The sequence below is a fragment of the Lissotriton vulgaris genome, chromosome 6, assembly GCF_964263255.1.
Source record: "Lissotriton vulgaris chromosome 6, aLisVul1.2, whole genome shotgun sequence".
Lineage (NCBI taxonomy): Eukaryota > Metazoa > Chordata > Amphibia > Caudata > Salamandridae > Lissotriton > Lissotriton vulgaris.
The window spans coordinates 1,508,786,106-1,508,813,032 of NC_141694.1; the positions used below are offsets into that span (position 1 = coordinate 1,508,786,106).

The following is a 26,927-nucleotide window of genomic DNA, read 5'->3' on the forward strand; positions in this document are numbered from 1 at the left end:
TCATTTATCCTGTTTAAACGAAACGCGCAACAAATAAATAACGCAAGGGGAGCCCCTACCACTTGTAGACCACTTCAGATCAGCTTCACACCCTCCGGAGAGCTTGAGATGGATTGTGATTGAGAAAGCCTCCTTGGGCCCCAGGGGAGGTGACATCACAAATATATTGAACATCAGAGAACTCAAATGGATGTTCTTTTTCAACTCTATCCAATGTGGTCTAAATGAACATGACAGCTCTTTCTCTCAGCTTGCTACCTTACCCTAATCTTCAAACCTTTAATTCGACCTGTCCAGGGTACTCTTGGTAATGCATAACCACTTGTGAACTGATACTGCTTTACCATCATGTGATAGGTACGCAGTCTTGTACATATGTATGGTTTTGAATCTTGATGCATATGATTTATGTAGACTTGTTTTATATACCGCAATGGAGACCAAATACTGCTCTTCTGGTTGGCTACATTTCACTGTAACTGTAAATGAACCATAATCGTTGGTGGGCAATCACTCCTACAGTCTGACAATTTTTTGTACTATCGACACTGCCTTAACCATCGTGTGATAGGTTCGCAGTACTATTGTTCATGCCCATACCTCAGCGCACTAATACCATGTGCTACCATATCTATTAATTCAGAAATATGCCTCACTCGAAATTCACCTGATTATTCTTGCGCTACTTATAACGTCTCAACCCTTTTGTTACAGGGTCACAGGGTAATTAATTATGACCACGCGCAATGTACACTTGATAACTGAATCTATCCTCAAGTGGTGAGGGCATGACCATTCCGACACGGACAGATTTCTTGGACTAAGTCTTTACGACAATGTCCTTGATTATCCATATCTCCTATGAGCCCACTACACGAAATATGGACCTGGATATATTTAATCCGAGTATATTTTACTGCTCATGTTAAATCGATATCGGTTTTACAATACCGATGCAATCTCACCCCTTAACGGGTTACTAAGACAACCACTGACTCCTTAGTCTTTCTATGCTATTCATTATCACGTGACCTCCTGGGTGCCATGACAACCGAGACACCAGGAAGTTCGGCGTTCTCCTCGAGACAGCCGAGGTAGACGCTGCGCTCCGACTAAACTACCATAGACCGGTAAGCCTCTCCTCCCACACGGCTCCCGATATTAACCTTAATCTAGCCTCGTCAAGAGTCCAACATTGACGTTCTCCCCGTGTTTCCTGTGCATTAGGTTACGGAATCTGACTAATCCTTTCCTTCAACGGGGACACGAGATTGACTTCCTGAAATTCGGTAAGCTTTACCGATCACTACCATCGTGCATATTTGACTTTGAGTGATTTTTATAACGGCCCCCTTTCCATTCTGAAGTATGTCCTCCTTTATTCAGATACTTGAAGTGGTCCCCCCCAGCCCAGCACCCGGATCGTTTCGTTCCTCATTACCCTTGTGGGATATGTATTGTACTTTCTCAAGTAAGTTCAGAGATATTTTTCTCCTCTCTAGCTCTTGACATGAGCATGCCCCTTTTTTCTATTGTTAATGGGCATTTTTAAATTTCCTTACTTAGGATTGAATGCTTATATCGACCCCTACTAATTAATACAACCCAGCAACACTGATTAAATCAGGTTAGTCTGGACAAACGTGTATACCCTTATATAACTTATCAAGTACCCAGTTCTGAAAATAATTCACTGATCCTCAATATTTCCTTAAATTTAGGTTGCTTACCCCGCTACCCTCTTCCCGTCCTGATGAAGACCCACCTGCAAGGATTTTAATGTTTCCTGCCTCCCTTGGGTCGAAACGTCGACTTTCTCAGCTCCTACACAGCCTCCTCCTACCCCAAATTTTGTACAGTATGGACTTTGGGGCATGTGTACTCTGAACTTTCAAGCTGATTCAATATCTACATGCTGTCTATTTGACATTGAACCTATGATAATGTCTGAATAATACGTGTTTTTATTGTCACTAATTCCCCCCCACACTACCCTCACGACTGCACGTCCCCCTTACCCCCAGGGGCACTAATACAATTGTATATTGTACATTTGGTTTTGACAACTGTTCCCTATAATTTGAATAAAACATTATAGATGCACTTATTTCTATTTACTTTGTCTAAATTCTCTCTATTCATACGTCCTTCTTACTGGGACCCCTTCTTCTTAACACTATTTTTCCAATGACACTGGTTGGTGTGAGGGTGTATCCCTTAATTCTAGACAAAGCTATGGTTACTACATTACGCTGTGGTAATTTAATGTTGGTTTTACCTTATCTTATTCTTGTTATTTGGGTTGCAGCCCTGAAGAAGTCTTAAAGTCATTGTACTGACTAGACGAAACACGTGTTGGCTGCACTTTTTGTGAATTGGATTGATTTACTGAAGGAATTAAACTTGGACACTGTCAACTGGCTGCATTTTCTTTATGAACTGGATACTGATTTATCGAAGGAATCAATTTGGTCATGTCAACTGAACTATAAAGACTGTAGAACTGTTGTTCTTGAGAAACTATTTGGAGTGCTCGGAAGAATCCTTTTCGCTTTGTTAAATCACAATTTAGTGGTTTTAATCTGGGGTTGTGGTAACCGATCCTGCTCTTTCCTGAGCACCATTTATAGATTCGTTCAATTGAAACTTACCTATACCTGCTGTGCGCTCTTTTCTAACTGTTACACCTGTTTTGCCCAATCAGACTAGCTTGGGGAAATGTGCCCAATTTATAAATGCATGAACCAACTCAGAGTAAAGCAGACTTTTAATATAAGTTATTGACCCAGTAATTGATGGGGAAGGACATACCAATTGTCTTTGTCTATTGCCAATCAAAAGTTATATTTTAGGCACACTTTGCACTAAAGGTAAACCCGTTTAAACACCACAGATTTACACATAAGCGAAAAAGAAAAGGCGCACTTCTTGAATTCCTAATTGAATAATAAGGCATGAGCAGGACACAGCAAATTTAATCCAGGTCTCCTCTACAACAGTACTACCTGTGTTCATATGGCAGGCTGAGTCAGACAACGGTCTTCTTGCACAGCCTGCACAGAGCCTCTTACCCCAGCTGTGCAGCAGCAGACCTTTTTTTGAAAGATAAGCACTGGAGGTTACAGCTCTGAACTATTATACTGTAGAGCTTACAGTAGATGATTACTGCCCCCCCTTCCCACCAACAGCAGAAGTTCAAAAGCAGAAGAAACTGGGGGTTAGAACCCACTTTCTTACAGAACGTTGTATGACTGTTTATATTTCTAACAGTAGATGGTACCTGGATTGTTCCTTATTAGGCTGTATTCTTCAAATGTACATTAAAATGTTTTTTTTTAATACCCATGTTTTCCCTCCGTTCTTGTACACATCTTCTCTATATCTCTAGGAAGCAGGCCTAAGGGGGTAGAGGGATTATGAGTTGCAGTGTTGGTACTTCCTCAGTCTCGAGCAGAAACCATGTAACTGGATTGTGATGGGGGAAATGGGAACATCCAGCTTCTCCAACTCCCAAATGGTCTGTTGATAACCTTTCCCATTCTTTCTCTATTCCAACAGTCTATCAATGGACCTGAGGGCTTCCAGGTGTGTCAAGGATGAATAGGCTAGGATTGGGGTGTAGGACAATCGAAGCCACACTTAGCTTCCACTTCTCTTCCTCTAGGTATATTTTCACTAACAAATTTAACAGATGGAGTCAATGAATGTATCTATACACATACAGTGCTTTATTTGTAAACAAATAAGTGACAAAAACGCTGCTCAGATTCCTGTGGCAAGCTCTGTAAAATGTCGGTTTGCCGAAAACCAAGGGTGAGCAGTCTTAAATCCACCTCAGGCTTCTTTACTTAACTCACAGGCACTCCCTGCTCCGTTATCTCACTCTTACAGGTTTCTGCTTTCTCTGTGACTTATTTTCTGTAGTTGTCTTCCTCAGTCTTTCCGTTTAGTTTTTTTTTCCCTCTGTTGATCTTGGGATATGTCTGATGAGGAGAAATATGTGTCTGTGCCCCCAACTGGTACCCACAGGCTCAAATTAAGCACTGTACACATCTCTTGGACCCAAGGTGGATTCAGTCTGACCCAAAGCTGAATTCTGAGTGGCTTGTCCTTTGTAATATGTTTTTTCAAAATAGGGTAATTTGGGATTTCGTTCACCTTTTCTTGAAGATAATTGCTCCGAGTCACACACAGTAATAGTGGCTTACTCACAGAATTTACACTATTCATGGCTTCTGTTTTCTTAAATGTTACCTTGCTGCTTACTTTGTGAAGTGAAATTAGACCTTTCTGCTCTATGTAAGACATGCTGCAGTAGTATAAGCAGCCCAAAAAATGACCCATCTGGTGCTTTGAGGAAGTACACCAATGTATGATGGCTTAATAAAGTAACCATCCTGTAAAAATCAATAGCTTTGGGGTCTATAAATGAATTTATTGTGTCTAATTTACCTTTATCTAGCATATAGTGAAAACTCCCCATACGTTCAGAAGATTCAGGCTTTTGAGAGGTTCTTCACAAGCCGTATAGAATCCTATGATAAGGTAAGAACAGGTTGATAACATATAAAAATGTAATCAAAGGATTATGTGGACCATAAATTGCCTTGGCACCATATACATTGCATAACTTACATTATGATTACTCTTCAGCATGCTAATGAGTCTTAGCAGTGTATATGGTGGATATGAATGAAGCTATTGTGCACTCCAGTGAAGAATTGCAAGAGCAGCTGAGCTTGAAAGTGGCGTTCATGTTTCTTTGCACAATGCAATTTGCATGTATCAATGCTTTACAGTCACAAGCCCAAAGTCTATTTGCAATATACCTTTATTTCAAACACTGCTATTCTTACTGACGGGGTGCATGACAGATACTGCAAAACAATTGTGACTGCAGTGCGACCCGAGCAAAGCATATCGGGTTCTTGGAAAGATGGTACCATTAGAATCATATTCAGTTGAGAGGTTTGTAAGGACTTTATAATGCCTGAAACAATCGCACTCTTCAAATGTAGACGCAAGAAATAGGGTGGAAACTCTGACCATTCAGTTCAGAATTTTTTTGTGGATACTAGGGAAGTCCTGCATTAAAGAAAGAAGAGTGGAGTATTTTTAAACAGTTGGCCTGAAGGATTTAGAGCAGCACGCGGGAAGCAGTATGTCAGTCATATCTGAAATGTTTTACTGGGAATGGTAAAGAAAACGTACATTAAGTACTAGAGTGATGTTTGAAGTCTTGATACCGTTCCACACAGGTGACTTATACCTTCTGTGGATGGGGATAGGTTGGTAAACTAGTTTAGGAACTGACTGAGTAGTAGGTGCCAAAGCTTGCAGAGAAATATAACCTGGTTTACAGGAAAGGCTGTAAAAAGCATTGCATTGAAGCAACTTGGTCTGGTTTCCAGCATACTTAACTGATAATGTAGGTAGACTAGAAAATGTACAGTACTTTGGTCATCCAAGTACAAAAGCTTGCACTTAAGGCACCTAAATTCTGAGTAGAAGACGAAAGGTGAACTCTTTTAGAGAAAAGTTTTTTTTTTTTTAATCGTGGATAAACCGTGTGGTAGAATCCCAGCCATGGCGAAAGTAAGAGCATGACTGGTATTCCCATCCAAAACATGAATATTGTGCTACCTCTGTACATGTTGCTTTAAATGCTATATATACATGATAAACTGGCTATCCAAATCATAAATAGTTTTGGCTCGACATGCATATTGCTAGAGGCAATAATTGAGAAATGTATATAATGGATCAATAGAAGGGATTGTGACTAATATGGCTCATTCATATCCATAAAGCTAATATGAAGAGCACAAATGTACTACATTTTAAGCATAAACTTTCCTGAGAACTTTTGGTCACCGTTTGATTCAAGGTAGATTCTTGTGTAAAACTGGTAAATATTTTCAGGGTTTTGAAGAACTTGCAATTCAAGAAGTGTGATACAAAGCGGAAGAGTCGACTGGGCACAGCACCTAAGGAAAAAGTGAAAGACAATATATAGTTATATGTTGTGGGGCAGCAAGACCATTGTCCAGCTAGTACTTTACTGGAGTGTGTTTCTGGGGTAGTCAATTGCCCATCCTCCATTTGATAGTAAATTACCTTGTTTTGTTGTAATGTCTCTAACATGAACATTTTTCATAGGATGAAATAGAAAGAAAGGGAAGCATCCTTGTTGATTATAAAGAACTGATTCAAGATAATGAATTAATGGAACAGATTCCTGTATCCATTGAGCTGAGAGATATGCCTGAAAAAATACTGGACTGCATGGGACTTGCGATACATCAGGTATGCCACTTTGTATTTTTTACATATGGGCAACAAAACCTCTCTGCTTTTTGTACTAGGCAGGATTTTACAGTTTTAGTTTCATACCTCACTGCTTTCATTCTTTTCTAAAGGTTTGCAAAATAATACAGAGGCAATCTTTTAATTGGGAAAGGTGTTTAGCCCACAGGTATATGGCCTGTCTGTCACTTTAATGGACTGCCATCTAGCAGCAGGTTACTGAACATTTTTGTTAGGTATTAAAATAAACATTGACAAAAGTAGTAGGACTATCTAATGTGCTAATGCATGCAAACACGTGGACAAATGCTATTAGCGTTCATACATTAGCACATTTAAGCCAGACATGTTGGCTGACAGGGTAGCATCACAGTGAAAATCGATTCTATCGCAAGTTTTTATGCTTACATAATGAAATGCCATGCGGAAGGCCAGGAGACTTTAGGAAAAGCACCGCAGAGCATACATATGAGTTTTGTTTCCAGATCAGTTAATGCTTTAAATTCCAAATATTGAAAAAGACTGAGGGACTGTCCAGCAAATTGTTTAATTTTCACCCCAGTTGTTATAAAATAGAGATTTGTTTACTTCCTCTTGGGTATTATATGAATGCTTGTTATTCTAGCCAGTATTCATATCCCTAAAAAAAGCACAAGGTCCAAAATCTCCAGAACCGTGGTGGCAATTCCATTTGACCAGGTACACATGCTTTGTACTGAATTTAGGAATGTCAATTATGATTTTGGGTCTTGAACTTTTTAAAGTAAAAAAAACAAAAAACAGGCTATTTAGCTGGTTATCAAAATTTCTGGTTGCAAGTAATAGACCCAGATAGGCCTCAATATTTGGTTAAAGACAAACTTTGAAACTGAGGTGCTGACCATGGTTAGGCACCTGTTTCAAAGTTAGTTTATGAGTCCCTGGTTTGTGAAAAACGCGTCCGGAGCTTGCCACACATATGCTCCACTGTACAACAGATACCAGAATTTTCGAAGAAAGGGACGGTGCCCCAAGTGACAAAATTCAAAGAGCTTCCAATTTATCCAAAATTAAGTCCTTTTATTCTTTCCAATCTTTAAAAAACCTCAGCCAACGCGTTTCGTTCCATTGGAACTTCGTCAGGGCTGAAAAGAGCATAAATATAAAAGATACACTTAGTATACAGACAACCAACACAAATATATAATACATACTACATACATATAAATACAATTATAAAAATATTTACAAACGAACAACAAGACTTCAGGCATGGTAAGTATACAGTCTAACTAGTTTATACCAGAACTGAAGGGAAATGACATAACATGATTCTTAGATATCACACACATCCAATTGGATGTCATGTGAAAGAGAGCAACAAAACATATTAGTAAACCACACCAAACTTTTGGACAACATTACATAAACTAAGCTAAAACATGTTTTAGATCTTTGTTACATTCAGCAGTCAGCAAACTAAATTCCAAACAGGGAAATATCAAGGGTGCAAGGCAAAAGATGACTGCACCTATTCCTACCGAGCGCATTTACCTGGAGGCGCTTGCTCTTCTGTGCCAACTGCTTGACTGCCCAAGGAACCTCGCCGCCATTTGAGTGGGGCTGGACTCAGGACGCTGCAAGGAGCGGAACAGCGTAGAACTCTGGCTGGGGGCTGCAGCGGGGCTGCGAGCGTTTGTGGTAAATAATTTTACCTAATCAATTTTTCCGTATAATTGTTGCGTGTTTATCTAGGTTCCTGATCGATACTGTGACCTTATGCCCCTATTCGGCTATAAATCCATTTATTCCCCATATTGGCATAACCGTTCAAGTGCGATTTTCAGAAAAGTCATCTCTGGCCTCACACGAACAGAGCCACATTCTAGCATAGTTCTCTGCCACTTCCTTTGCGACCAATTAGTGCAATGACAGAGCAGAAGTCACTATCTGATATTCCTAGATTAACACTCCGAGTTCTTCAACAAGATAAAAACTCAGCAAACCTGGAAATCCCCGCTTGCTGTGTTTTGATTAGTAATGGAACTCTAATGAGCAACTGATAACTATCACTTCCTAGTGACATCTTTAATTGACATCTTATGTCCAGCAAACTTGCGTCAAACCCGGCACCTGTCAGGTATAAATATTACCAACGTTGCCTTAAGCAGTGAGCTACTGTTGCTGTTGTTAGCTGTCTGCAAGACCCCGTGTTGGTGAAGCTAGCACCCTGTCGCTGCAGCCTGCTGTCCCTGTGGTGGTGAAGCTACTGATACCATTATCGCTGCTAAAGCGCGAACGATGGTGCAGTACGCTTAGGAGCTGAACAGCCGTCCCTCTGCGAAGACATCCAGCAGATTCCAGCTGCCCGCGGACGCTGTCCCCCCTCCTTCCTCGACGCGCTGAAGAAGAGCCGCTGCCTTTCTCTTGCAGAGAAATCCAGCTCCGGCGTTTCCGGTCTACCCTCGCAGGTGACTGGGATATCGAGAGTGACCCCTGAAGGAGATACCAAACCTCCATCATTCTATTCAGAGGTATGGTGTTGACTAAACCCTTAGATGAGAATTCTTGAAGCAAACCTTGGCAAAACCAACTTAACTTAAAGCTACTTACTTACTCCCCTTCCACGTGTTAGGCTTAGGTCAGGCACACTGGGGTAGGCTTAGTTAGAAGCACCAGTTGAGTATGTTAGCCTAATGTATATATGACTGTATATATGTTTTATTACTTTTAAACCATTGTATGGCTAAGAAACCATATCAATGCTTTTACAGTTCTATTTCGCAATCCTTATCTTACTGTACGTACTTTTTATAATAACAAGTCTTGCAATTGTGGCAATACATTTCTCTTGTACGAGAAGAAAGACTGTTCAATAAATGTTAACCCTTTATTGACAAACGCCCGTCTCTCTATTCTCTACATCTCGTGAAAGTAAACTGCACTAAACTGACTGAGTGAAATACATGTCTATTGTTTCACACGACCCTAGAGATTGACTCTTGATCTGAGGAGCAAAGTTGTCATGTTGCACGGTTGTTGGAAAACTGAATCCCTTCTTGTCTGTGCCAGGGAAGCTGATCACTTCCCATGCAGAGAAGAAAGTTTCCAGTGACCTCTGAGCTAGTTGGTAACACACCCAATTAAGTTTAGCATAGTCAGTGGAGGCCTGGAATATCCGCAGTTCCACGTCGATACTACTGTTTATGTTATTCCAATGCGCAGGGCCTAGTGGGAAACTAGGAACTACACTACATGGCGCCCAACGTTTGGTAAGGCGATAAACTAACGCAAGACGTTAGAGTAACTCAGTCGTGCATATTTCACACAGACCCCTTTCTCCCGTAAATACTCCAATAGACGTCTGGAGTGGGTGAAAGGTTAAAATCCGCCCGACCTTAGTAGGAAGAGATTCCTATGTAAAGCTCTGGTTTATTCAACGTTGAAGGATACAGTGTTCCAAAATATTGTGCACCTAATCTTTGTCTCCTTGGAGACCTACTCTGCAAACCTTGCATTTTAACAATGCCAGAAAATAACGGAACCACTGGGGCCGCAGTAGATGCGACTCAGCAAGGTCCCGAACACACAGACCCGGATGCTATTATCATCCCGGTCCACTTAAGAAGATCTATAACTTTAAAACTTATAGAAAACGGACTGACACCTCAAGGTGGTACAGTGATTTTCGTGATAGAGGCTCACGAGTATCGGCAGACAGAGGTATTCTATTCATGGATAAACTTTCCAGCGGTAAACGCTAGAACAAAAGAGTTTCACTATTACAAAATAGAGAAACCCCCGGAAGAGTACGCTCCTTTCGAGGAGATTGAAATTCCACTTAAATTTCAAGAGCACCTGCTCTGGTTTAATGGCGCCCTAAAACACAATGATCACATAACTAGGCTCGGTCCACTAGGTAGACCAGGAGCAACGTGGCCGGTTCTAGCCAGCTACACACCACATCCTGACATTGTAAAAATGTCTAAGGAAGAGCTGTTAGTACAGCTAAACACATTAATAAAAATACATAGGCAATTAGTCCAATATGTAATGCGGACTGCAACAGTCCAGCCAGCTGTTAATGTACCACAGCTGACCCCTCATCAGGGGAACACTAATAAAATTACACCACAGAACATACAGTCATGTCTTGGTAAAACACCCATAAAACGGGAACAAATTCCTTTCTGGTTAGCACAGAAAATCACTCAAATAGAGGCAGTATTTACTGATATTACCCCTATAGAGAAACACAGAATCTTGACCATCTGCCTTCCAATGGGAATCGCACCACACGTGGAGGACTGTGACACTTGGGGTACAGTCTTTGCTTCCATTTACACAAAAACACACAGTGTTCCGTCTATGGCGGTAATACCAGAAGTGCTAAAACAGATTCAGAATGAATTCGGTCCAGAGCCCGCTTTAAATCTAGGTATGAAATTACTGAAAGACTTCAAGCAGGTATCAGCTATATTATTAGCCAATATAAGAGGAGAAGCAGCATCTATGGCGATCCGCCAGAAGTTGAAGGAAACAGATATAAAAGATCCTGTTGAGCTTGCAAAAATCATAGAAAAGTGCTATGAAGAATTAGGTAGAGACAGCTTGGGTGGGAAACCAGTAAAGCCCCAACTGCTCGAAAATCCTGAAAAATTATTTATTAAAAATAATTTAAACACTCCTAAAAAGAGCTGGGATGGAAATAAACAATCCACTCCCAAGGAAAAAGTTTTCCAGTCCAGAGGAAGGTCTCCTCGACGGAGGGAAAGAACTCCGACTCGAGAACGCCAGTCTCCCCAGAGGGAGCCCTCTGAGAAAAGATATAACCTTAGAAATAGGGATAATCTGAAAAAACCTGATAGATATCAAAGTATTGATACACGTCCCTCTCGATCTCTTCCACAGAATTCGGAAAGAAGAGAACGGTCAGACCCAGGAGAGCACACCAAGTCCAAAGACAAGGAACCTGCTCAAAATAAGAAATCTCAATTTCAGAAAAAGAAGGTAGCCAGTATTAGAGTAATCAACCATGCCGAGAATACTGAGGACACAGTTGAAAAACGGGGAGTGGGCATTGACAATGTTGGACAGTGCAGCAGAAATCAGTATAGCGCGCAAGATCTTGATGAGTCATCTGGAGACAGTGGACACGAATGAATACATTCAGGTTGAAACTGCCGACACCAGACTTAGCGAGCCCCATAAAATATACGAAATAACATTGCGTATAGAGGGTGATAAGACTAGGAAAATTAAGGGTCTATTTTGGGATAAGCTCTCAAAAGGCTATGATATTCTGTTGGCTGAAAAAGATTGGCCCCCAGAGTTTGTCAGGGAGTGCCCTCGTGGCGAAGAAGTGATTATGCCTGCCTTCTCGAATCACATTCCGATTCAGAAAAAATATACATATGCAAGGAAATGGGCAGTGGCCCAGGCACCTGCATAATATAAAAATCATGTAGGATGGGATGAGGACTCTCCTCCTCACAAAATCAAGTTAAAAAGTGAACCAACTGCCCAACGGCAGTATCCCATAAAGCAAGAAGCTAAAAAACAAGTCAGGGAGATCTTAGATCAACTTGAGTACCAGGGGGTGATTGAAACATGCACCTCTCAAATAAATAATCCTTTGTTTCCTGTCTCCAAGCCAGACAATTCATATCGTCTAGTTTTGGACTACAGACACCTTAATACATGTTGCAAAACTTTTGCAGTACAAAACTCGCATAGTGCAGCCCTAATGAATAATATAGTTAGGAAAAAATATAAAACGACATTAGACATATCTAATGGCTTCTTTTGTCAAAACATTGCACCAGAAAGCAGATATTTGACCGCTTTCTCTGCATTTGGGTCACAGAAAAATTCTGTCGACTCCCACAGGGGTTCAAGAACAGCCCAGGACTATTCTCAGCTAGAGTAACAGAGTTACTACAAATCTATGATGATGAGGCATTATCTTACGTAGATGATATCTATCTCACAGACGACGACTTGGATACTCATTTGAAAAGAGTGAACACCATTATACTTGGGTTCGCGGCAGAGGGTTACAAATTCAACTTTAAAAAGTCCTGAATTGCCCATCTGACAGTACTATTTTTAGGGTACGAATTATCAAGTGAAGGGAAAAGCCTAGCGGACAATTTCTTAGAGAAGTGCGCTGTACTCCAAGCTCCAAAAACGCTGAAGAATTTACAATCCATACTAGGTTTTCTGAATTTCGGAAGAACTTATATTCTAAATTACGCAGAGAGGGTTAAACCTCTCTACGAACTAATTAAACCTGATTTTAAACAAATCAATTGGACTCAAAAACACACAGAAATTTTGAGATCACTGCAAACAGACATGTTAGCAAAAACAAAATTAGATACACGTGACAACACGATCGATCTTGTAATCCGAGTCATCCCAGGAAGAAGCGGATTCACGTACCTAACCTCTAATGAGGGAGAAAAGGTACCAATTTCAATCAAATCTCACTTGTACACACAAGTAGAAAAAACATTCAGTCACACAGAAAGAACTGTGAAAGCAGTGCAAATTGCATTAGCAAATGAAAGAGAACTAGCACACGGCAAACGGATTAATATCCTTACAGCGGAATCCGCCTTCGAGGCGCTATTCAGCCCAGTAAACCTGCCTACAGTGTCACTGGATCCTAAATGGATACAGTGTATAGATTCTCTAGGAGCAGAAGATGTGAAATACTATTTCGCCCCGCAATTTGAAGAACTGAATGATTTAGAATATGAAGAAGAATATCCTCTGCCAATCGAAATTCTGCCTCTCCCACAACACGCATGTATAATCTATACAGATAGCTTTGTACAGCATTTCAACGTAGAGAGAAAATCCTACGATGCAGCATGTGCGATCATTAAAGGTCGTTGGCTGTGCGGTAAATTCAGACCGAAAGTAACAAAAACTGAATCTGTAAGAAACTGTTCGGTTCAGAGAACTGAAATCCGATCTTTAAAGATGGCGCTCGAAAATGCAGAACGTGAATTCCCGACACTTATCGTGTGCTATTCTCATTTTTGCGTCAACTCTTACAACAATAAGCTGCAGAGTTGGATCGAAAACGACTACAAAGATGACACAGGTGCCACAATAAAGCATAAAATGCTCTGGAAACAGGTAGCTCTTTTATACAAAGAACTACAAAAGACTCACGTGATTCACGCACAGAGTCTTCAACGTGATGGCGTTCACGTTGCAGGGAATTCATTGGCTAATACAGCCACAGCGGAAGCAACTAAACCGGCTTTCGTAGCCACAAAAAAGCGTACAGATAAATACATAGACGGGGAAACCATGCTGGCAGTAAAAACGACCGTAAAAGGCGACTGTGCAGCACTACCCGTAAACTATCCACTCAATTATGCATACATAATCGATGCAAACTCCGTTCCTTTTGCTCGAATCCCTGGAGTGGGGGACAGAGTAATTCCAAACACGAACAGGAGAATATTTTTAATAGCAGACGCACATATGGGTTTGGGTCTTAGGCACAGAGAGATCAAGGAATCACTGACTGAATTACAATCAGTATACTGGTGGCCGGGAATGAGTGTAGAACACCAAATATATGCAAACAACTGTGAAAACTGCAGTAGGGATCGCAGTAGCGAACCTTGCTACCGGCTACCAGTCAGAAAGAGCGTAACGCTGCCTACACCCCATCCTGCGTCCTATTAATAGTTAAGGCTAAAAACACTTAAAAGATGAGGCCCCAGCGCTCGGCTGACGCTAGAACGGTTATAAAAGATTTGCGAGTCTTTATCGGCACATACGCAATGCCACGTTCCATTCTGACCTGGGTCCTGCTTTCAGCTCTCGAGCCTATAAGGAGGCCATGGCCTGCATGGGAATTGGGTTGCGGTATTCTTGTCCGTCATACCCCGTAAGGGAACAGTGTGGTAGAAAGAAAAAACCGGGACATAAAGCAATCTATAACAGCGAAGGTATTAGGTTCAGGCGCTGGGTGGGTCAAACATTTAATAAGTGTCTAAACTAGTCTTAATAACATGCCAAGAAATTCTCTAAAAGGTTTCAGCCCATACGAACTATTGTTCGGAATTAGAATGCGTATTCAGGACCTCGATAGTCAGATGTCAGTGGTACAAGAAGAAACAACGCACTTTGATGTAAAGGATCGTTTGGCTGTTTTACAGGAACTGAATGAAACAAGAAAATCCTTAAGCAACATAAAGTTAAAGCAACAGCCACCTACCACTGACGAGGCACCACCAGCAACAGCCCCAGCAAGGCCTGTCTGGATTCCAAAGATTGGGGATCTAGTCAGAGAAAAGATCGCGGTTAAGAAGGAATTTGGGCCTTCTTACAGAAAAGCAGTACCTGTCTTAGCAGTCACCGGAACAAGATCAGTTGTGCTACTGCCCCTTGCTGGTAAAAAGGAGAACAGAGTCGTGTCTATCGATCTGGTAAAACCACAAGCATGTGGCCTATAATCAACAGTAGGCCCAGTGGACTCCCAAGAAACAACAGAATACCCAAACTTGCAACAATCCAAGAGGTTCAAACTGAAAGACTAATCACATTCGATCAGCCTGCAGTGCACAATGAAGGACTATGCAATAATGCCATGGAACTCGTGCCTCTTGAAACACAGATTGAAACAGTTCGTCAAGAAACAACACCAGTCTACACTAATGTGGCATCAGAAAGTGCTACCGAGAGACAGATTGAAAGAACAATCCCATCAATTGACAGAACTGCCTCTGGTTATTTCATCAACTTCGACAACTTCTCTGAAGATCAAAGCGACCCCGAAGTGATGCCAGAATCAAAAAAGACTTTTAAAGAAAAAGCAACGGAACTCTTTCATCAACTGAAGGAAATCTACCTTATTTCCCCTTGGCTAGAGTTCTGGTTCGGTCTAGGTGTATTTTTCCTCCTGCTTTGGCTCATCATGGTACTATGTTTGGGAAAATTCATTGAAGGAAAATATATTACAATGGACACAGCAAGTCAGAACATCAACCTAGTCCTGAAACCACACAGATCATCCCACGTGAAGAAAAGAGAACTGTCAACAGTAAATGTCACAGCAATTCCAATACCTGGTGGGGTAGTATGGGAGAAAACAGACTATGAGATATATGGTCCGGTCGAAATCCTGAAGTATCCTCATCAACTGAAGGTTTCCTTAAGTGACTTTGTAACACCTAGTACATTCTCTGATGATTGGGACTTTAACAGTATTAATGACATGATGTCTGATTTAGTAATGTCAGCTAGATTCACAGATCATGATTATTTACAAGGTTCATCTAGTTATGAGCAGCTATTTTGTTACACCCACTATGGGGATCATTAATTGCATAAATCTGCACAGCCTAGAAATGTTTTTATGTATAATCAATGGGAACATTGTTCTACACCACCTAAAAGCAGTTCTAAAGCATTTTTTGAGAAATTCAAATACTTCTCAGGGTTTAACACCAGTGATGCAGAAACGTTTTATTACAAACTGTTAGATAAAACAGGCATGAAAACAATGCTGACTAATTCTAAATTGATATATTCAGAAGCATTTTATGACAAAATGATGACATTTGGTTTTGATTATTGGAAAAATAATATTGAAACGAAAACAATTTGGGGTACAAAAGATTGGCAGGTGCAAGGCATTGAAGCACTATTTAGAACCTGCATGATACCAGAACAAATGTTATTTTTAAATGACACAATACACCAAACGTCTTGGCCTAGCTAAGATCAAAGACCTTAAAACACCGTCTATACCAAAGCCAATACCTGAGAATGCAACCACAGATATTGAGTTAGACGTGTCACAAATTTTACATTTTAACAGATCACATCCTGATTGGAAAAAGTGGTTAATCTGGCCTACTGACACAAACAGCTGTCAAGATAGATTCCTGAATAAAACACAGGGGTTAAAAATGACCAGATTAGACTCGAGATACTCCCAGAGACAACATCCAGGGATTATAACAACATACAGTGTAGGGAAACTCTGCCTTGAATGGCTAACTTCATCCACACTGGCTGAAATTAAGCAACACTTGTCTTTGCTAAAAGATGGTGCTGATTTGCGCGATTTCATTCTTGGACCACGCAAACAGCGTCAAAAGCGTTTCATAGCGACCAGTATCTATGCTGCTTACAACGAGGCTTGGAAAGTAAAGCAAATTGAAACTGCTGAAAAAATACGAGAAATTGATCGTATTAATTTGGAGAAATCACTTTCTGTAGTAGACAATGGGTTAATGACTCTGTCTTCCAGAATATATTCTTTGGACAATATTGTATCATCTGCCTTTGATGTGATAGACAGAGACTTGCTAATGTTACAACATGGCCAATCTCAATTACGCTCTATTATAGAACTAGGCTGGACGCTGCAAAATCTTCGTTCAGGCTATGTGCCTTGGCGTTTAATCAACACAACGTCATTATTTTCCATTTTTAACCTTACTGATAAACAGATCAGTTTGGCACAGAAAGGAGCAGACTATACAATCCTGAGCATCGAAAAACTCGAGAGATTACCATTGACAATGTCAGAGAGTCCTGTCATTGAATGGATAATACACGGAATTATCACAATTCCGATAACAACTTTCCGATTTAAAAAGTGCCTTGAGTACATACCTGCTGGCCAGTATGAACAATTGGGTAAAGGATATGTAAAATCTGAATGGAAATTACCATACACTCATTCTTGCTACAGTGACAGCGACAAAAATGTATTTCTTAGTGGTGACAACTGTAAACATTCACTAAGCGGTATACTTTTGTGTCAGGGTATTAATTTACACGGAGCATGTGATGGAAATTCAAACAACCTTTCATGCCACCAGCTAGTCACACCTGCAACTCAGGTAGAGCCCTTCTTTATGCAACTTTCGAACAGGAGTTACATTCTTAGAACGGATCACAGATGTTGTGGCCTTGTGCCAGGGAAAAGTTATCTAGTGAAAGTAACGGCCATGGTCAAATGCTGTATGCAAGCATTGTTTACGAGTGGGCCTACAGACACAGTGACTCCCATCTGGCCTCGTCTGAATCTCTATTCTATACGAATTGATACATTAAGCAAAATGAAATCTGTACTTTTACAGACAACAGTGCCTATAACATCATCAAAAGAGACGTATGATCTTCTAGTTGCAAGGACAGCTACTGAAGTTCATGACCTTTTATCAACGAAATGCCCCGTGCATTTCATAGAAATGTTGAGCCAACTTCTTAACATGTCTAGTGCAACAAGCATCCCAGGCATATTTAAGACAGTCTTTACGGGACTGCTAACACCCTTCCAGGCAATTTTGGGAATCGTTCCTAATTTTGTACACTCTGTTTTTGGCGGAATACCATTATTTTTGGGACTTGTAGCAGGGATTTTATTTTTGACCCTCCTGCTTCGTTATGGCAAGCCTCGGCTCAGACATAGCTCCCATGGGAATGGAAGAGACAATCCTAGCAATGCGCTACCGGGACAGGATAACTAACGCCCTTGGATTGGCCAGGCTGAGAGATCTAAACCTGACCTGGTTCCTTTCATTCAGACCGATATGGCAAAATTGCATTTTACCTGTGCTACGGTGTATGCTTTGCGGCGATGAATGCGTGTTGGACATCTGTCTTTCACTTCCATCAGCAGTACCAATGGACGTCGATACTTTGCTCAGTCCATTAACGGCTCACGCATTGTGTTGTCCCCAGCGGCTACCAATCCTGATGACGGCATTCGTGGAGACTCCTGTACTACAGCCAAGTGGTAACAGTGGAGCGAGTGACAAAAGCAACATCACCCAGGTACAACGTTCAGTGAGCATTGCTGATCCTGCCTTCGATGACAGCAATCATTCTCACACCTGCCAAGTTACAGCGCTATCTAATTTGGTTGAACTGTCACCTGATTTTGTAGACCAATTCTTTGAGAGCCTGTCTGATACGATGTTCTCACCCGTACAGAAACAATAACTTTTAAGAAGCTTTCCGACACACAGCGTTCCCATGAACTCTGAATTCGGCCTTCAGTTTTGATCAACAAAAACTGCAAAAAGCTTTGGAACTCTATTTCCCCGTTCAAGCAATAATTCTTTTGAATTGGACATATTTAATATTGACCTCCTTTTTGGCACGAACAATTCTTTGCTTAACGTAAAAACTATTCTTAGAGAACAGAAGCTTCACACTTCTATTTCTAAACACATCTAGAGACATAACAACATTACATCAGCCTCTAGCACATGTTATTACAATGCATTTATATGTGATGATTTATCTCGCCCTTCTTCTGTCAGAGATACTTCATGTGTAATTTTTTTCGCATAATCGTTCATTGATTTCATATGCAATAATTTTTGAATGATTTCTTTGCTTCAAAAAACGTACAGTACCTAAATTTCATGTATTACAAGTACGCCTATTTCGAATGCATTTATGTATTTTGGGGTGGGCAATGTTACACATGCATCTAATTGCTTTAGTTTTAGTAATTTGATGGACATGAATACGTGGAGTGGGTGTTGCGTGTTTATCTAGGTTCCTGATCGATACTGTGACCTTATGCCCCTATTCGGCTATAAATCCATTTATTCCCTATATTGAGATAACCGTTCAAGTGCGATTTTCAGAAAAGTCATCTCTGGCCTCACACGAACAGAGCCACATTCCAGCATAGTTCTCTGCCACTTCCTTTGCAACCAATTAGTGCAATGACAGAGCAGAAGTCACTATCTGATATTCCTAGATTAACACTCCGAGTTCTTCAACAAGATAAAAACTCAGCAAACCTGGAAATCCCCGCTTGCTGTGTTTTGATTAGTAATGGAACTCTAATGAGCAACTGATAACTATCACTTCCTAGTGACATCTTTAATTGACGTCTTATGTCCAGCAAACTTGCGTCAAACCCGGCACCTGTCGGGTATAAATATTACCAACGTTGCCTTAAGCAGTGAGCTACTGTTGCTGTTGTTAGCTGTCTGCAAGACCCCGTGTTGGTGAAGCTAGCACCCTGTCGCTGCAGCCTGCTGTCCCTGTGGTGGTGAAGCTACTGATACCATTATCGCTGCTAAAGCGCGAACGATGGTGCAGTACGCTTAGGAGCTGAACAGCCGTCCCTCTGCGAAGACATCCAGCAGATTCCAGCTGCCCGCGGACGCTGTCCCCCCTCCTTCCTCGACGCGCTGAAGAAGAGCCGCTGCCTTTCTCTTGCAGAGAAATCCAGCTCCGGCGTTTCCGGTCTACCCTCGCAGGTGACTGGGATATCGAGAGTGACCCCTGAAGGAGATACCAAACCTCCATCATTCTATTCAGAGGTATGGTGTTGACTAAACCCTTAGATGAGAATTCTTGAAGCAAACCTTGGCAAAACCAACTTAACTTAAAGCTACTTACTTACTCCCCTTCCACGTGTTAGGCTTAGGTCAGGCACACTGGGGTAGGCTTAGTTAGAAGCACCAGTTGAGTATGTTAGCCTAATGTATATATGACTGTATATATGTTTTATTACTTTTAAACCATTGTATGGCTAAGAAACCATATCAATGCTTTTACAGTTCTATTTCGCAATCCTTATCTTACTGTACGTACTTTTTATAATAACAAGTCTTGCAATTGTGGCAATACATTTCTCTTGTACGAGAAGAAAGACTGTTCAATAAATGTTAACCCTTTATTGACAAACGCCCGTCTCTCTATTCTCTACATCTCGTGAAAGTAAACTGCACTAAACTGACTGAGTGAAGTACATGTCTATTGTTTCACACGACCCTAGAGATTGACTCTTGATCTGAGGAGCAAAGTTGTCATGTTGCACGGTTGTTGGAAAACTGAATCCCTTCTTGTCTGTGCCAGGGAAGCTGATCACTTCCCATGCAGAGAAGAAAGTTTCCAGTGACCTCTGAGCTAGTTGGTAACACACCCAATTAAGTTTAGCATAGTCAGTGGAGGCCTGGAATATCCGCAGTTCCACGTCGATACTACTGTTTATGTTATTCCAATGCGCAGGGCCTAGTGGGAAACTAGGAACTACACTACATAATTATCATTACAAGACAGCTCATAAAAATGAGAGGCAGAGTCCGTGGTATCTGAGTCATACGGGTTTTAATGAAAGACCTCGAGGTTGGAGATCATGTTCCGTCACCACTAGGGTTCGGGAAGGGACAGTCAACGTTTTATTAACATTACACATTATATATAGTAAAGTAACATAATTGAATCCAATACAGTAGGCGTAACAGGTGAAAAAGAGCAAGATAAGAACACATGTGCGTAACAGGAGGCGTGAAAGAAGGCGTGTAATAGGCGTACACGGAGGTGTGCACTGTACATGTCAGAGAAACGTCACAAGAATCGTCACATGTGGGTGGGTGCATAGAGAAAGTTGCAGGATCAGCAGAAAGTGCGGATGCGCGCGCAGCTAGCATGACGTGACATAGTCGTGTAACTGGGGAGAACTTTAACACTAGTAGAGGAGACAGAAGTCTGGGATGTCAAAACGACCTGGACCTATAACATATCTGGTATCTTATGTTTGGAGGATGTATTATCTGGAGTAAAAGGTCTCTCGGGCAGAGGCTATTCTATACTGAATGCTAGTGCGTGCATATGTGTCTACGTGTCTACGTGCAGGGGCCATGGGCCTACTACGGCAACGGGAACTGTAAATTACTTGCATGGAGACAGGAAGGCTTGCTCTTTGCTCTGCAGCCGGGGAGATGTTTACCTAAATCACTAGACAGGAATGTATTTTCGAGGAGGCTGGACAGATAACTTGAAGGCAAAATACGGTCTTGGCAGGAAGTAAGGCAGAGGTCAGGGATACATGTCCATGCTGCAGCTTTCAGAGGCAGGAGGCAGAAAAGGCTCGGAGACACAAATCAGGGCCTAGCTCGGCAGAGCCAGGAAAAACGTAAAAGTGTACCATGTAAAGACGTTGGCATGGTATGGTTAGGAACTGAATTATCGATCCATTCCTGGTGGATCTGAAAGAGGACATGTTAACGTTGGACGCAAATATATTTGCGTCTTCATATTCGGTCATGGAGGGAAATTACATGTACTTGTAAGCACGTACATGGAGACGTTGGGGTACACGTTAGGGGACATATTTGACCATAAAAATTTCAATTACCTCATTCCCTCCTTGTCCCCTACGTTCCCTTCAGGATATATCAATCTTCATGAGTCCATCTATCTGTTCATATAACATCATTTGCTCATCTTTTTTCATTCGGGCACGAGAACGTGGACTTGGATGGGGAATACATGATGTGGCGCACAAGCCACAAATCGCTGGCCCACATTGTAGACATAGGCAACAACTGAATACTATGAGTAGGGCTATTCCAAGGAAGGATAGGACTATCCATCCCCAGGCTGATATCACGCTCCAGAGCCAACCGGACCAGGTCCAGGTGCCTGGATTTTGGTGTATCTGACTTGCAATCTTGTGGAGCCGAGTTATGGCTCTGTATACTGACGGTGCGTTATTTGGAATGAAAACACAACAACTGGATCCGATGACTCTGCAAGCCCCGCCCCTATCTGCCAGGATGACGTCAAGGACGAGACGATTTTGAAGAACGACAAATCTCATAGCAGACTGCTCTTCTGTTAAGTTACCTAGGGCAAAAGTAGTTTCATTCACTACTGCTTCAAGGGTTCTGGTCAATTTACGTATCAGTTTACTATTTGAGACAGTTCCTAGATAAGGAAAGAATCCTTTATTGAAATCTGTGTATTGTTCCCATGTCGTTTCAGTGTAATCGACAATCGGGAGATCTCTCTTGGGTCTAACATGAATGAGATGAGAATTTCTATGGTAATCAGGTGGGGCTAGAAAAACAGGTGGCAGTAGGAATGCAATGTAACAAGTACCATCCCAGTCCGGAGGCAAACTTATATAAGCTGTATGGCCACAAATGAAATAGGAATGTCGGGAAGCTTTGAATGTAGACTTGCCTTTATCACTGAATTCAATAACTGTATTACAATCGCTGTGTCCTAGATGTACTGAACCATTCTTTCTAACGCATAGATCACCCTTCACTGGTAAACCTGATATTGAGGGTAAGTTCGAACTAGTTTCTGACTGGACATTCAAAATCATGAGGCTAAGTGTAAAGTTACCTAATCCATATACTTCATTTTCTAGATCGGTACCTGTCATTTGGGGAAGACCCTCCTTGTCAGGGAAACATGCCTTATTCATAACTGTATTCAGGTCTCCCCATATCCAATTACCTTGGGACACATGGGACTTACTGTCTAACGAGGACATTAATGTAAACCATGCACCACATGAACCATTATGTGTAAACGGGTAAGGAAAAAGAGGCAAGGCTCCCGTCATTTTCTGGTAGGGAGGGAGTCGGCCACATACCCAGCAATTAGTGGCATTGCTGGTCTGATGGGAATGATGTAACATACGGATGAAAGAATTGTTGCGCAGTGCAAGTCGATAAGAAAGTTCGTGAGGGGGCAGATCACTAAAGGGGTGGTCTGCAGTGTCATTGAAAGAAGAATGTGCTTGTATAGGAAGATATACATGTAAAACATAGCTTAGACATATAATCGTAAGACTCAGAAAAAACATGACAATTAAAGTAACAATACATCTGCTTCGGAGATTCTTGCAATATTTCTGTTTCTTGATCTCCTGTCTATCTCTCTCTCTATTGGGGTCTATCTTGTACATGTCAGGAACCTGTCTAACCGCTTCACCCAGGGGGGGACTTAAACAATTAAACTGTCTGACTTACTAGACCTCAACTTTAATCTGTACTCCTGGGACGGAGTTTTCTCTACCAGGGGGAGTTTAGTATCAACGATTGGAATGCGGTAGTCCTGGGAAACAGTCTTTGGCGGAAGTCCATAGCATTTCTTGACGTGGCTCGAGTGGAGCCAATTTTTTCTGCCCTCGAGTTTCACTGCAGTCCTTGTGGTCATCAAAACGATCTTCGGCTCCTTCCAACGGGGCTCCAGAGGGCTCGACCGGTCAAAATTACGGACGTAGACGTAATCACCAGGGACGATCTTGTGTGGCTTCATCACCTCGATGTTGTCTGGAAAGGCTGCTGCGACCTGTGAACGACATGATTGTAGTGCAGACATCAAGGAAGCAAGGTAATCTGTCAGCATATTACTGTCAACATCGGTTAATTTACGGGGCAGAGGCGTCCCCCACATATTCGGTGGCCGGCCAAAAACCACCTCATACGGGGATAGCCCTGTCCTAGAATGGGCTACCATTCGCATATAGAAGAGAGCAACTGGAAGGGCTACTATCCAGTCTACTCCTTTTTCTGCACAGACCTTGGCAAGACGTGTTTTCAGAGTCTGATTGTGTCTCTATACTAATCCAGCTGCTTCGGGATGTCGAACACAGTGGAACTTCCATTGGTAACCTAACAAAAGGGAAACCTGCTTCATGAGCTCGGACGAGAATGGCTGTCCGTTATCTGAATACACGACACGAGGCAAACCAAACCTCGGGAAAAATTTGCGAACCAACTGCTTGGCAGTGGTCGGGGCAGTGTAATCTGGGACTGGATATGCTTCTGTCCATCGGGAAAGTGCACATACAACTACGAGGACGTACTTGAATCCTCGGCATCTGTCCATCTGGATATAATCCATCTGGAGGACTTCAAAAGGGTGATCAGGAGGATGAAATCCACCTTGCTCTACGGGAATGCCTTTACCTGGGTTGAACTGACAACAGATCATGCAAGTACGCACTTTCTGTTTGGCTGCTGCTCGTAAATGCTTATTGAACCAAAGGTTTTGAATACTGTCTAACATGGCCTTTTCTCCTAAATGTGCAGGACTATGTGCTGTGTTAATGATAACTTGAACCATAGAGTCGGGGAGGAACCATGTGGCTTTTCCCTTCGTCATCCATCCCTATTCTGTCTGGATCCCTCCTAGTTCTGTCCATTTCTTGATTTCGTCTGGAGTAGCATGTGTCTGTATATCAATTACATCTAGGGCGGGATCCCTAACTGTCATGCAATGTGTTGGAACTACTGTCTTTGTCATATCAGTCGTATGAGTATGAGTCTGTGCTGTATGTTTGGCTGTTCGATCTGCCAGGTCGTTACCCTGGGAAATGGTATCTGTGACTTTCGTATGGGCTTTACACTTCATGATGGCTATGGCTGTAGGCAAATGTATTGCTTCTAACAGAGCTTGAATGAGGGGACCATGCTGTATCTTGGCACCGTGGGAAGTTAAGAAACCTCTCTCTTGCCAAAGGACTCCGAAGTCGTGTACAACTCCGAATGCATAACGGGAATCTGTGTATATGTTAACTTTCAGGTTCTCGGCTCGAATACAGGCTTGGGTCAGAGCAATGAGCTCTGCTGCTTGGGCAGACAGGGTGTCAATTCGATGTGTTTCTATGACTTCAGTTTCAGTGGTCACTGCATACGCGGCCACTAACTCTCCTGTACTTGTTCTCATACATGAACCATCCACATGAAATGTCAGGTCTGGATCTGGTAATGCGATATCTGTCAAGTCTTGTCTGGGCTTCGTCATAGTGTTAATAACTTCCACACAGTCATGTGCCATAGGGTCTGTTGTACTTAACGGTAAAAGTGTAGCAGGATTCAGTGTATTGCAGCGTCTGATTTCTATGTGTGACTGGAATAACGTCAATTCATAACCTGTCAGTCGTGCTATAGTCAAGTGCTGAGTCTGTGTACGGTTTAAAAGAACTTCCACGGAATGTGGAACTTGTACTGTCAATTGGTGTCCTAATACAATGGAATCACTTTGTCTAATTGCTAGAGCTGTTGCTGCTACAGATTTCAAGCACGCAGGCAAAGCCTGGGCTACTGGATCTAATGCACTGGAAAAATAAGCACATGGTTTGTGTGAACCTGCTTGATCTTGGGTGAGTACTGACAATGCAGTACCTTCGCGTTCTGTGACAAAAAGTGTAAAAGGCTTGCTGTAACATGGCGTCGCTAAAACAGGTGCTTGACATAGGGCTTTCTTCAAGTCGTCAAAAGCTTGTGTATGTTCCTGAGTCCAAGGGAGGACAGCCGATGACGCTGCCTCCTGGGTTGTCAACTGTATAAGGGGCTTGGCTAGATATGCGTACTGAGGGATCCATTGTCTACAGTAAGAGGTGAGGCCTATAAAGGCCCGTACTTCCTTTTGTGTCTTGGGTTGTGGCATATGTACAATTAACTGGATGCGGTCAGGTGTAAGCTGTCTCCCCCTCTTGGACAGCAAGTGACCAAGGTACACAACTTGCTGAACACAGAATTGCAGCTTCGAAGGAGACACTTTGTGTCCCTTGTCGGCCAGAAAATATAGGACTGTCAGAGATGCATGTTCACATTCTTGTTCACTTCGGGCGGTGATCAATAGATCATCGACATACTGAAGTAGGGCAGTGTTAGCAGGCATGTGGATACTGTCAAGTTGTCTTTTCAATGCTTGGCTATAGATACTCGGACTTTCCGTGAACCCTTGAGGTGCACGTGCAAATTTAAAGCTTCGGCCATTTAAACTGAATCCGAAAAGGTACTGGCTTTCCGGATCAATGGGAACACTAAAGAAGGCATTCTTGAGATCTATTACAGTAAAGAACACCGCTTCAGAATCAATAGCTGTCAATAGGGATGAATTATCTGGGACCACTGGGAACTGAGGTATGATACATTTGTTAAGCTCTCTAAGGTCAATCACTAGACGATACACAGGAGGTGCATTTGGATCAGTACGTTTAAGAATCGGAATGATTGGAGAATTACAAATATTTGAGTCAGTTTCTACAACTACTCCTTGAGCAATAAGCTCGTCAATGATTTTCAATAAGGCTGCTACAGCCTCAGGTGGCAATTTGTATTGTCGGATTCTGGGCAGAACAACTCCTTGCTTGAGTGTGACACGATATGGTGTAATATGCATACAACCTACATCAGTCGGACCTTGTGCCCATAAATGCTGTGGTACATTCTGTAATCGGGGATCAAAATCTCTCAACACATAGTGACCCTTGAAGTCACGTAAAAATAATCTCACTCCTTCCGGAGAACAACATATTACAGCTCCTAGAGCTTTCAGTGTTTTAATACCAAGCAAGTTTTCTGGACATGATTTCGTAAGCAATAAATCTGTAGTACGGGACAATGGACCAACTGCAAGGGGAACTGGTTTCGATACTTCATTAACAATAGGTTTTCCTGAAAATCCAAGGGAAACATTCTGTGAGCCTGAGAGGGGTGCCCCTGGAACCTCGTCATGACTAATGGTAGTTCTGCTTGCCCCTGTGTCAATCAAAAATTTTCTGTCTTTTCCTAATACCTGACTATGTACATAAGGACCGTCTTGATCTACAGGAATCTCGATGAGAGGCAAACCTACTTCCCTCTCTAGGCTATTTCATGAATACTGTTGGTAATCCGGATACTCTGACTGTGCATACTGGTACATCTGCTGTGCAACATGCTGTGTTGCGGCAATGGGCTGGGGCTGTGGTACCGCTACGGTCTGTTGCTGAACATGTTGTGGAGCAGGTTGCGGATTCTGTTGAATATTCTGTTGAACGTATTCTGGCCTAGGTTGACGTGGTCTTTCTTTCGTTTTGCCTGTAGCAATATTATGTT

At 42.0% G+C, this 26,927-nt stretch overlaps 1 protein-coding gene across 1 annotated transcript in view; it reads left to right on the forward strand.

The window, feature by feature from the left end:
• Nucleotides 1–26,927, forward strand: part of MCM8 (minichromosome maintenance 8 homologous recombination repair factor) — a 334,641-nt gene that overhangs the window by 23,534 nt on the left and 284,180 nt on the right. The window contains exons 4-5 of the mRNA XM_086927685.1: nt 4,463–4,545; nt 6,160–6,306. Of these exons, the coding sequence (XP_086783811.1) occupies nt 4,463–4,545; nt 6,160–6,306 (230 nt within the window). The remainder of the gene's footprint in view (nt 1–4,462; nt 4,546–6,159; nt 6,307–26,927) is intronic.